The sequence below is a fragment of the Solanum dulcamara genome, chromosome 6 (genome assembly GCF_947179165.1).
Source record: "Solanum dulcamara chromosome 6, daSolDulc1.2, whole genome shotgun sequence".
NCBI lineage: Eukaryota > Viridiplantae > Streptophyta > Magnoliopsida > Solanales > Solanaceae > Solanum > Solanum dulcamara.
In genome coordinates, this window is record NC_077242.1 from 447,150 (window position 1) to 460,838 (window position 13,689).

General features: G+C 30.5%; 2 protein-coding genes across 2 annotated transcripts; one reads left to right on the plus strand and one right to left on the minus strand.

Moving 5' to 3' along the window:
- Positions 1-5,873: 5,873 nt before the first annotated feature.
- Positions 5,874-7,425, plus strand: LOC129892491 (F-box/kelch-repeat protein At3g06240-like). Its single transcript, XM_055968066.1, has 2 exons — positions 5,874-6,131; positions 6,239-7,425. The coding sequence occupies exons 1-2, from the start codon at positions 5,976-5,978 to the stop codon at positions 7,100-7,102; spliced, it is 1,020 nt and encodes a 339-aa protein (XP_055824041.1). The 5' UTR covers positions 5,874-5,975; the 3' UTR covers positions 7,103-7,425.
- A 1,757-nt stretch (positions 7,426-9,182) lies between these two features.
- LOC129892026 (probable L-type lectin-domain containing receptor kinase S.7) lies at positions 9,183-11,618 on the minus strand. The gene has a single exon (XM_055967550.1). It carries the CDS (start codon positions 11,400-11,402, stop codon positions 9,411-9,413), a length of 1,992 nt encoding a protein of 663 aa, XP_055823525.1. The 5' UTR covers positions 11,403-11,618; the 3' UTR covers positions 9,183-9,410.
- Between the last annotated feature and the right edge of the window lie 2,071 nt (positions 11,619-13,689).

Here is a 13,689-nt window from a genome sequence, read left to right on the forward strand (position 1 = left end):
ATTCGCCTTGATTATTTCAGCCCATATAAAGATTTTTGCAGTTTTATTGAACAAGTTTTCCAAGAATCTTTATATATTTCAGGCATTTTAAATCCTTCAGAAATTTTTATAAAGATATCGTTATCTAGAGAACCATATAAATAGGCTGTAACGACATTCATCAGATGCATGCCAAGTTTTTCATGAACTGCCAAATTTATAAGATACCTAAAAGTAATTGCATCCACCACAGGAGAATATGTTTCCATATAATCAATGTGGGGTCTTTGCGAAAATTCTTGTGCCATAAGTCGTGTTTTATATCTTACGACTTCATTTTTTTCATTTTTTTCCGCACAAAGACCCATTTGTACCCTACTGGTTTTATATCTTCAGGTGTTCGGACTATCGATCCGAAAACTTCACATTTTTCAAGCGAAGCTAATTCAACTTGAATTGCATCTTTCCATTTTGGCCAATCATTCCTCTGTCTACATTCATCGACAGATTTTGGTTCAAGATCCTTATTTTGTTGCACTATTTCCATAGCAACATTATAAGCAAAATAATTATCGATAATTACATTATTTCGATTCCATATTTTTCCTGATGAGACAGAATTTATTGAAATTTCTTTATCATTTTCAGGCGTTTTAACCTCTTTTAAGGTCTTATCAATTATTATGTTTCCTCGCTCTTCTTGAGCAGGTTCTTTCATATCATAACCATCTTGATTGTTTGCTCCTTTTCTTTTTTGAGGATTTTTATCTTTGGAATCAATCGGTCTACAACATTTTAAATGTGGTTTAGACTCATTTGTATTAATTAATTGTCCTACTGGGACATCAACTCGAATTGGAATATTAGCAGCTGAAATATAAGATTTAGTAACTCTTGATATGTCAGTGAATGCATCTGGCAGTTGATTTGCAATATTTTGCAAATTAATTATCTATTGAACTTTCAGTTCACATTTATTTGTACGAGGATCTAAATAGAATAGTGATAATGCATTCCAATCTATTTTTCTTTTCAGCTACTTATTTTCTCCCCTAATGCCGGGTATACTGATTCATCAAAATGACAATCAGAAAATCTTGTGGTGAATAAATCTCCAGTCATAGGTTCCAAATATTTTATGATAGAAGGAGATTCATACTCAACATATATCCCCAATATTCTTTGGGGTCCCATCTTTGTGCGTTGTGGTGGAGCAATCGGAACATATACTGCACACCCAAATATTCTAAGATGGGAAATGTCTGGCTCCTAACCAAAAGCCAATTGTAATGGGAGACTTTATGATAACTTGTGGGTCTGATCCGCACAAGACTTGCTGCATGCAAAATAGCATGACTCCATAATGAAATGGGAAGTTTTGTTCTCATAAGCATTGGTCTAGCAATTAATTGAAGACGTTTAATTAATGATTCCACTAGACCATTTTGAGTGTGAACATGAGCAACCGAATGCTCAACTGTTATCCCAGTGGACAAACAATAGTCATTAAATGCCTGAGATGTGAACTCATCATCATTATTAAGACGAATTGTCTTTATTGCATAATCTGAAAATTGTGTTCTTAACTTGACCGTTTGAGCAAGTAATCTCGTAAATGTCATATTACGAGTTGATAATAAGCACACATGTGACCATCTTGTAGATGCATTTATTAAAATCATATAATATTTAAATGGTACACATGATGGGTGAATGGACCACATATATCACCATGTATACGTTTCAGAAATGCTGGGGATTCAATGCCCACTTTGATTACTGATGGTCTAGTAATCAATTTGCCTTGAGAACATGCAGCACAAGAGAATTCTTTAAATTGAAGAATCTTTTGGTTCTTCAAAGAGTATCCATGTGAACTCTCAATTATTTTGCACATCGTATTAGAATAGAGATGGCCCAATCGGTCATGCCAAATAATAAAATCATTTGAGTTAGTAAACTTTTGGTTTACTGTGGCATGTGTTTCAACCATGCTAATACTTGTGAAGTATAAGCCGGATGAAAGAGCGGGTAACCTTTCAAGTATAAACTTTTTGCCTGACATCATTGTAGTAATGTAAAGATATTCATTCTTTTCATCATTTGTAGTTTCAATATGATAATTATTTTGACGAATGTCTTTGAAACCTAATAAGTTTCTTTGAGACTTACTACAATATAATACTTCATTAATTGTTAAATTTATTCCCCCGATAAGTATAACTTTAGCTTTTCCGGATCATTCAATTAATCTTGTACTACTAGATATTGTATTAATATTAACTTCTTTCATAATTAAATAAGAGAAATATTTCTCATCTCTTAAAATAGTGTGTGTTGTGGTACTATTAATAAGACACATATCATCAAAAATGATTTTGGATCCAACTGATGACTGATGAATTTCCATATTCTTCATAAATAAAAAAGATATATTATAAGAATGTGAAAAACTAACAACATAAAAATTTTAAAAAATTGCACTGCCTAAAGAAACACTTTTACGAAGTACATCATAATATTAAACATAATAAGAAAATAATAACTATTTTGATAAGATTTATCCCCAGTTAGATGATCAATTCCTCAATCAATACTCATAAAGTCTTCAGCTTCCAAATGAGTAATATTTGATAGATCTCCGAAATCATCATCTTTATAAGCAAGTTTTGCCTCAATATTTTCATATTTATTTGAGGGAGTTGCTTCATTATCATCATTTCAAAAATTCAAATTCGCCTCCACATTATTATCGCTTCTTTTGAGAGAGGCTTGATATAGTTTCACAAAATGATCAGGCGTACGACATTCACGTGCCCAATGACCCTTCATACCACACCGGTGGCAAATATTGAATTTACCTCTGGAAGGATTATTTTGAGGAACTTTATTGTTCTCATGTTTATTTCCATCATGATGACGATAATTATTTCGTTCTCTACCACGTCCTCGTCCACGTCCACGACCACGGCCACGACCGCGGCCGCGATAATTATTTTATCTTGATTCAGACTGATTATACATTGTTACAACATTCGCTTCAGGGAATGAAGCAGACCCAGTGGGACTAACTTCATGATTTTTCATCTGCAAAGTATTATTTTGCTCAGCCACAAATAGGCATGTAATTAATTCAGAATATTTTTTGAATCCATTTTCACGATATTGCTGTTGTAGCAACACATTTGAAGCGTGAATAGTGAAAGAGTTTTCTCAAGTAAGTCATTATCAGTGATAGAATCTCCACACAATTTTAACATGAAACTTACCTTGGGGATAGCAGAATTATACTCTGTCACAATTTTAAAATCTTGAAATCGAAGGTGTATTCAGTCATATCGGGCTTTTGGTAACACCATAAGTTTTAGGTGGTGATACCGATCCTTCAAATTAGTCAATAATTCAAAAGGGTCTTTAACAGTTAAATATTCAGTTTTTAATCCTTCATGAATATGATGACGGAGAAAAATCATGGTATTTGCTTTATCTTGGTTTGATGCGTTATTATCTTGTTTAATAGTATCACCAAGACATTTAGCGTCAAGGTAAATTTCAGCATCAAGGATCCATGATAAATAAATTTTTTCAGAAATGTCAAGTGTCATAAACTCAAGTTTTGATAAATTTGACATGATAAAACTGAGATAGAAATTAATTTTAGAAATAGAAAAGACAACTAAAATAAAATTTCTTCAGTAGATATACCTGATATAGAAGTTAATTTATCTGGAAAAATTAGAGCTTCGTGCTGATAACGTGTTATAAATTAAATTGACTTAACAAATTAATAAGAAGGAGAGATAATAAGAAATAGTAAGAGAAAGAAGGAGAATTTTTGTGTGTATTTACTGCAACAAGGGTGCCTTTTTGGATCAAACGTTACACGATGGGGCCCATTATAAAAAAAGAATTTTATTTATCTCTCTTATATTCTTAGCAATCTGGTATTCCCTCCGTCTCATTAGCTATTTTTAAATGGTAGGGAATATATGTGAGCAACTTTTATAACTATGGAATATATATAAGTCATTTATGTAACAATAAAAAATATATATAAGCTACTTTCATAAAGATATATACGAGCCATTTTCCCTTCCAATTATCGTATAGGCTCTCTTGGAAAGAAATATACTTGTACTGCTTCCGCCTCTCAATGACGTTATGCAAGAGTTTGCATTGAAGATCCTTTAGAAGTTTCTGTTGTCACTCATATGGGAGCATAAGCAACCTATATTCTCCCAACTAAACTTAATGTGAATTCTAAACGTAAACTTAATGGCTAAGAAATTATTAGTGTTTACAATTACACGTTTATCCAACTTAGATTAAAAAAAATTAAAGAAAATAATAAAAAGATGATTTTATCTAAAATAAAGTCTTTTAATTAAGGGCAAAAAGTCCAAACAAGATTATTAAGGACCTTCACACTTTTAATATAGTACTAGTCAAACGTACGTTCTTTGCACGTATGTATTGTGTTAATTAATAATGAATATATATATAGAAAACAAATTATTATGTGTATAATATATTATTATTAAGTACATTATTATATTATTAATAATGTTAAATTTTTAAAATAAAAAATATACTTAAAGAGGAACATGATAAAAAATAAAATTATTAACTTTTTGATTATTTTTTAGTGAAGTTGATATGTACCTTTTGCTATGTTCAACTTTATCAACAAAATTGTGAAGGTTTAATGATTTGCCGGAGCATCCATTACTTCATCAAAAGTTTATCAGATTATAATCTAATCTTTATACATAGATATTCCTAGTGACATACATCCAAAGTGTCTATAACGTAATATGAATGAATTGTATTGCTTTGGACGACATGAATTGTATTGCTTTGGACAATCTTCAAATTTGTTATTGTCTATTAAGAATACACTATCGTTTATGATTCTATAACTTCAAAAAAAAAAATGTAAATATATAGAAAATTTACCTCAAACCAAAGCAAATTTACTTCCACACATGCAATAATCAACACTATCCGAACTTCATGTTAAAGAATGTAAAATACCAAAAAAAAATTATACAAATTCTAAATCATTTTTTTTCCTATTTAGCCTGCGCCACTTTTGTGAAAGAATCCTAAGTGGATTCTAAATCTGATTAAACAGAGAAAGACAAGAAGTTAGCAATATTATTACTCCTAAAAAGGAATTCTAAACCTACACAACGTTATTGATATTTATTATCGGCAATATTTAATATTATTAAAATAATAGTATAATAATTGAAGAAAAATAGTGAAAAAATGATTTTATCTAAAAGCGAAGTCTTTTAATGAAGGACAAAAAGTTCAAACAACATTTTAAGATTCTTCGTGCTTTTAATATAATATAAATAAATAGATATATAGATAGTTAAATAAAAAATCACTTAGAACTGTTTGCAAAATTAGGATTCTCCATCGGTGGCCTACTACTATTATTTTCTTTACAAATGGGAAATAATTAATACACAATATTCCTACACGAAAAATCTTTTTCCAACTAAAACTTGACCCAAAAAAATAATCAAAAACCTTCCAGAACAATAGGCAATTTTGTTTTTATAAAAAAAGTGGTTAAAAAAAATAGTCCGCAAACGTCCATAAAAAATAGTCACGTCAATCAATAAAAAATAAATTTACACTATTTAATTGACTTCAAAGTTTAAAATTAAATTATTTTTATATATTGTGTATGGCTTGATCTTTTATATAAATAATTTATTATTTTATGTTTTTTTTTCGCATTGTTATTTACCATGACATATAGAAAAAAAAGGTTGGACTTAAACAAGAAGTTGAGCGATGATAGAATTCTAAACCGATACCAAAAACGAATTGTACAAACTTGTATTATTTAGACAACTCTCCATATAACACAAACCAAATTAAACCACAATTCTTTGGCATGTGAAATTGTGTTTCTTAGCCATATCTTGTAACCTATATATAATAATCAGAGCAAATAGAGAAAAGGAAAATCTCTAAAGATGGGGAAAATGGCTAAACTTTTCAAATCAATTATGACCTTCGACTGTTTTTTTATTGGAACTTCATCAAAAAAGAAAGATTGTTGTGACGAAGAGATAAAGATAGATGAGGTGAATTCGAAGCCGTCAAAGAATATAATTGAAGATGTAGATGGGGTGAGTTTAATTATATATATTATTTCTTGTTTATACTTTATATCAAATAATTTGTGTTGCTCATCGTAAGTATATAATTAAACACTTGCTTTAATTGTTCTATCTAGGTCATGGAAATCTACTTCCCAGAAGAAATAATTGTGGAAATCCTCATAAGGTTACTTGTTCAGTCTCTTCTTCGATTCAAATGTGTATTAAAATCTTGGAAGATGTTGATCACTTCGAATTACTTTAAGGCAAAACATTGCAATCATGCCAGGAATAATAAAAAAATTCTTATTTACCGATGGCTTCGTGATGGTACGATTTCATATTATTGTTCTTCTTTATCATCGGCTCAACCAGCTGCATTACAAAAGCTTGGTGCTTGCCCTTCAAATCATCACTACGAAATATTATGTTGTTATGATGGGTTGTCTCTTCTTTTGAGTCGTGATGGCTATTTACTCTGGAACTCATCAACAAATGAATCAATACAACTTCCTAATATTAAACTTCGACACATATCCCGTAGCACTTACGAAGAGGCATCCGTTGGTACTTATGGATTGGGATATGACTCGATTACTGATGACTATAAGATTCTTAAGATTGACAACTTAGCATCCAATAAAATTCTTGCACTAAAGAGTGGTTCTTGGAGAAATATTGATAACATCTTTTATAATTATACACATCATAAGGACACTTTAATATTTGTTCGTGGTGCATTTCATTGGATCTGTAGGGATATACGTTTACCTAAGTATTTTATGTTATCGTTTAATATATCAAATGAGGTGTACACAGAGATATTGTTGCCAGACGAAATTTGCAAGAATATGCCCTTTATAAATCGTGTTGCTTCAGTGATAGAAGGAATGCTTTGTGCTTATTGTACTCGCCTAAATGAGGGGGTGGCCACTTTTAAGTTATGGGTAATGAAAGACTATGGTATCAAGGAATCTTGGACTCTATTATATACTATATAAGAGAGAAACATCCGTTGTTATTATTTTATCAGACCAAAATATATGTTTGCGAATGGTCAAATAATAATCATCCACAGAAATGGTGTTTCTCGTGGGTTTACGATATCCAAAGGACTATTTGAACTATTTCCTGCATATTCTGGCTTACAACAAGGATTCATTTATACGGAAAGTTTGATTTCTCCCAAATCACTTATTTAGTATTAGCTAGCTTATGTCTGATCAAGTCAGTTTTTTTTTTAATATAAAATTTATCAAGTCGCCAGTTATGGTTTATCAATTTTGTTGGTTTTGCTTATTTCAAAATGTGTTGCCAATGTTAATGTTATTTCGTCCTATGTTAACGGAATTAAATAATCTTTTTTATATATATATAATCAGATTAGAGGATCCTAGGGCCGGTGAGGTGACACTTCCTTAAGCCAATATTTATTGAAATCATTAACACAGGTAATAAATTTCAAGGCACCTCACATTTATTGCACCATTAGACATTTGGGTTGCATCTTAGTTTATAATTTTGAAATGTTCGTTAAAACTCTTTTGTTGGGGGTCGAAGGATACTCCCTCGTTCTATATTAGTTATTAATATTATTAAAAATACCCATTCCAAAATATTTATTAATTTACAATATTAAGATATTAATAATAAGTTTTTATCTCTCTTAAAATTAAATGTTTTTGAAAAAAAAAACAATATTGATTACATTGAAAAAGTTTAGAATAATTAGACAAAGCATTTTTTATTTATGATTTCTTAAATAACGCGTAAAATAAAATATAACAATTAATATGAGATGGATAAAATATTCATCTAGCTCTTTTCTTATGCCTTCCCTTCTTGGTCAGGTTGCAACTATCCCCCATCTTGGTACTGATTTTTCTTTTTCCAACTTCTTAATTTATTTTTTTTGGTATAATACATAAATGTGTTATGTCACGTAGGATATATCTACTTGTTCAATTTTATACAATTTAAATAATATCTATTTGTAGACACTAAAAATTAGACGATGTAAATGTCAACTATGGCAAAATTAAAACTCATATTTATATATTATGCTCTTTTTTCGACTTCAATTTTCAAATATTTTTTTTCCTTTCATCTTTAACCAAATAAAACTCTCTTTCACTAATAAATAATGTTCAGACTTTGGATGCTTGTGTAGAAGAGTGTCACAACAAGTCATTGTCTTTAACACTAGAAATAGATAAGTATGATACAATTTTGGCTTCAAAGGTTCATTATCATCAACACTAATTCATTGTATATTCAGTATATATATTATAGGTTAATAAATATACATAAGAAACTTCACTTATTTTTGCCTTTATTTGGTAGATTCTCTAAATCCAAAGTACCTTCCAAATATTAGCAAACAGAGAATTAATATTTTTTGTCCCTCTTTGGCTCTTCTCAACTTCTCTATAAATTGACTATTTGTAACTCATCATCTTCATGCCCCTCACTACTCTCTAGCTATTTACTAAGTGTTCTTTCTTTTATTCCTTTGTGTTTTTCACCAATATGAGTTGAGCTTAAAGAAAAAGCAAGAATTCATAACCACAACTCGTTTGAGACCTATGTGTAGGTTGTTGTTACGTTACATACATTGACAACGTAAATATTTTTCATGCTATTCGTATATTTTAAACCGTTGACAACATGTTAATTAACATTTTTACGCGATTATTAGTCAATGTTTATCATAGAAATCACCAAGATTTGGTTGAGGATTCAAAGTGAGAAATTCTGTTGACAGAAGAGAGAGAGCACAATCTGTCATCAACAAAATGGTATTGTTGTTTGTTGGAATGTGCTCTCTCTGCTTCTGCCAATAGAAAATGGTATTCTTCTTTTGGATCCTCATCAAAGATCACATATTTTTCTATTCATAATGGATACTAATCTGATGTTTTAAGAGTGAAAATATTTCAGTGTGTTGAAAGTTTTTCCTGTTTTCGACTCACTACTATCCGAATAGCTCTTCTCAGAATAAGCAGATAATTTCAAACATTGTTTCCAAATGTTTGAAAGAATGTGCAGTACAAGAAATGAAAGAATGTGCAGAAGATGAAATAAATGACATGTTAATCGGATTAGATTGAACAACCTTGAAATGTTTCAGGATAACAGAGCATAGAGTTCAATATAATGGCTTTGAACTCAGGCTACTAAACTTTCCTCATTTCAAACAAGAGTCAAAAAAACTCATGTATATCAGCTGACATTACAATTGGACACAAAAAAAATGAAAGAATTTCTAGCTATATATATATTGCAGAAAATTCACAAGACACTATTACTTCAATCTATTCTGATTTCGAGCTCATGTTCTGGTGCCTCACTTCCTTCGCTGTCTGAGAAAATGTCATCAATACTGAACGGGATACTGGTGGAGAAAGTTAGAGTTGGTTTCACTTTCGGAACAAAGATAGGCTCTGCCTCATTGTTGAGTATCTGAAATACTCTCCTCATACAAGGCCTTTCCGTGCTATCAGGATTTGCACAGCTCAGTCCAACAATTAGCAGCTTTTTCATCTCTTCCTCTTTGAAGTCTTCGTTAAGCCTTTTGTCTGCTGCATCAATAATCCTACCTTCGGAGTACAGTCTCCAAACCCAATCAACCAAATTCACCATTTCATGACCACTCCCTTCTCCTTCAATTGGTCTCCTGCCGCAAGCTACTTCTAATATAACCACACCGTAGCTGAAAACATCAGTTTTCTCAGTTGCTTTTCCATATTGAAGGTACTCAGGAGCAAGGTATCCCATTGTTCCAGCTGTAAGTGTTGAGACCGGACTCTTGTCATGATCCATAAGTCTTGCCAGCCCAAAATCGCCAAGCCTCGCATTATAGTTCCCATCAAGCATAATATTGCTGGCTTTTATGTCTCTATGAATCACCTGCTGCTCACATTCTTGATGCAAATAAGTCAGAACAGACGCCAAACCAACTGCTATATTGTACCTGTAAGGCCATTTCAGCGGATTCCCATGCTCGGATTCCTGGTATAGCACCTTATCAAGACTCCCATTAGGCATAAAGTCATAAACAAGAAGTAATTCTCCCTTCTCAATGCACCACCCTTGTAGCTGAACTAAATTTTTGTGCCTTAAACATGCTATGATCGACAATTCAGCCCCAAACTCAGTCTTACTTTCGTGGCTGTGCTTAGATCTTTTCACTGCAGCAATAGAGCTCGAATCCATGAAAAACGCCTTGTAAACAGTACCAAAAGCGCCATTGCCTATGATCCTGCTGGAATGAAACCCTCTTGTGGCTGACCTCAGCTCCTTGTAACTGAACTGCCTCGGTCCAGTAACAAGCTCAGCTTTCAAATTCTTCTCTGTGTTAATACCCCTCCATTTCTTGACAGAAATCCAACCAAAAGCTACAAGAACAGCACAAAAGAAAGCTGGACCACCAATTCCAAAACCCAAACCAAGACTCTTATTATGATGTTTATGGCCAGAATCTTGAATAATAGGAGGTTTTACAAGCACAGTATTATCAGAAACATTATGAGGATGCCTCACAGGGCTAAATCCATAAGTTTGAAAACTCCAATTCTCAATAGAATGCAATTCAGTACTCCCCTCAGTAGAAGCAGCAAACCCCACATACATAAACTCTTTTAGATAATCAGACAAGTCAATATCAACAATCAAGATTGGTTTTTTAGGCTTAAAACTAGAGTAACTCAAGAAAACCATCAATTTTTTCTCCTCACTCTTGTAATCAATCCAAGAACTAATCAAATTCCTACTTTTCAAATCTACACCAGCTAACATCAAATTTGCAGTCTTGATTGAAATAAGGCTATCAATATCAAGACCAACATGGTTATCATCAGGGTCATTAAAGTGCAAATCTTGCTTAGTATCAAATTCAACAGCAACAAACTTATTCTTAGTTAACTGTGAAGAATTCACCAAACCCAAAAATCCACCTGGACTACCCAATGTTTGATTATCAGGTGACAGAAAAAAAGCCAATCCATCACCAAACGAAGAGGGGTTGATATTATTGACAGAAAATGCAAATCTTGTTGAAAACGATGCCGTTTTCTTGGTTTCTGGGTCGAAAAATGAAATGGGGTTGTTGTAAATGAGAGAACCAGAGCTTGAAGATGGAACTTGAAGCTCTCTAGTAAGACCTACAACCCCATTACGTAGATAAGAATCACCAAGAAGGGTGAAATTACGAAGTGTAAAAGATTGTAAATCAAAGCTGCAATTTTGTGATGATACCAATAAGAAGAAACTGAAGAAAATCAAGAACTTGAAAACAACCATGGTGGAGAAAAAAATTGTTTATTTTTTTCAGAAATAGAACAGTGAGTATGAAGAAAAAGTAGACAAAAATCTTGAATTTACATATTGGGGTTTTGGAGAAAAGTGATTGAATTAGTGGAGATGGTGGGAATCATAATGGGAAAAAATAATGGGGTATAAACGGTTATGAAAAATAGGCGCCTTTGGGTTTGTCGGTTCTCTTAACTTTGAAGAAAGATTAGAGAAAAATTTATGAGATAATCCTTTCCTACTAATTTATATGGTACCTTTTAAATTTTAAAAATTTAAATCAGTTAATTTTTTATATATTTTAAATTTATTAATTATTATGACTTATAGTATTTTTTACGTAGTTTATAAATATATAAATTTTATTTCAAAAGAATTTAAAAGTTTATATGTAAATTCTCATCAAATTTAAATTGTTTAACTCTCAAAAAGCGAAAAATACCAAATATTTTATAATACTTTTACTTGAATAAAGCGTTTATTGAAAATAATTTCTTTACTTTCGTAGCAATGATAAAGTTGGGCATTATTCTTTTTCGACTTTATTTATGAAATATGATGGGTATAATTGTATTTGTACTTGCTCCTTTTAGATAAAATATTTATTATTATCTTTTGATAATCTTAATATTGGTCAACATGCATTCACTTCCATTAATCTAATGATATATCTATTATTTTTCATTAAAAATATTAAATAACGTTGCCTATCAAAATTAAAACAGATAAAAATAAATCATCTAATTTTATTGTCTCCTACTATATTTAGACTATTGAAACTCTACTCATAACTTTGAAGGTAGATAGAAAATTTATAAAATATAATTATTTTAAAAGTATGATAATAATACTTTTGATTTTTCTGTTATTTGTAAATTTTAATTTTAATCGTTATGATATTTGATGAGTCATATTTAATTTGTAATTATAAAATATGTATTTTTTTATTCTTTTGCTCGTGAACAATCATTTAATTACTCGTATGTCATGCTAAATTTACATGAATTTTTTTTTAAAAAACTTATAACTCGTCAAGAAGAAGATATCGCTACTATAATAATAATGGCTTGGCCAGAGACATACTTGACAATAATAAAATTAAGATTTCTAAATTCATAAACTAAATAGGACATTTACAATTGCGATCATACAACATATAAACTCTTTCAGTCACTATAATATATATCACCCTTACATTGTTATTTCATATTTGAGAATAATACACATTTAAAATAATCTAAATACAATATATTTCTTACCTCTAAAAATAAAATTACATTTAATCAGAAGGTTATATATCAAGGGATCAAAATTAACTTTATTTATAATTGAGGGACTAAAGTACAATTATCCCTAAAAAGTTATAAAGAGGGAAAAAAAAAAGTATATAATGATAATGTATAGAGGAATATAATACAGCTTTAACGGTAATATAGACATGCAGACGAATTTGGAAGTCCTACATGTTGAGGGCCCCTACTAAATAGAAATTTATATAATATATGATTTATATCTTCTGTTTTATTTTGTATACTTAATTAAAAATAATTTTAATACTTCACAAAAAGTAGAAGTAAAACATATATACAACTCTTTATTATTGTTATTGTTTTTTGAAATGTCTTTTTTTAAGTAAAAAATCTATAAAATAAAATAAAAATCTTTTATCCCTCACGAGAAAAAATTATAAATATAAAATTTACATATATTTTATCCTTTTTTAATTTATTAGTGGAATCAATAGTAGTTGTTGTTTTTATACACAGCCCACAATTGTATTTACTCAAAATGAATTTTAGGTCCCACTGACTTATATCATTGGAGAGTAGAGACACTAAAAAATTCAAAACAAGCCGTTGTACGAGAAAGTTTGGACAAAATTCTTTAATTTTGTTTGACCAATTATTGCATATATATTTTTGGCTGTATAAATAAATAAAAAATTAACGGAAAAAGAATAATTGTACTCCTACTATGCACCTATTTGTACAATTACTTCTTGTCTTTTGTATAGTATTAAAAGGAATTTGGTTAAAACTTAACACCAAAGAAGCTTTAATTCTTATCCACATATAATAACAATAATAATAAATTTTATGGTCTTATCAATTGGTAAAATATATACAGATTTGTTTTCTGAAGTGGGAAGGTTGTTTGGGATAGAGCATCGACTCAGAAGATGAGTATCTAAAACATGATTGTTAAGTACTTGTTTTGAAGTTTGACTCATCTAAATTCACACCAAGAAGTCCCATTTTGGGAGGTAAAAGCTATTCCT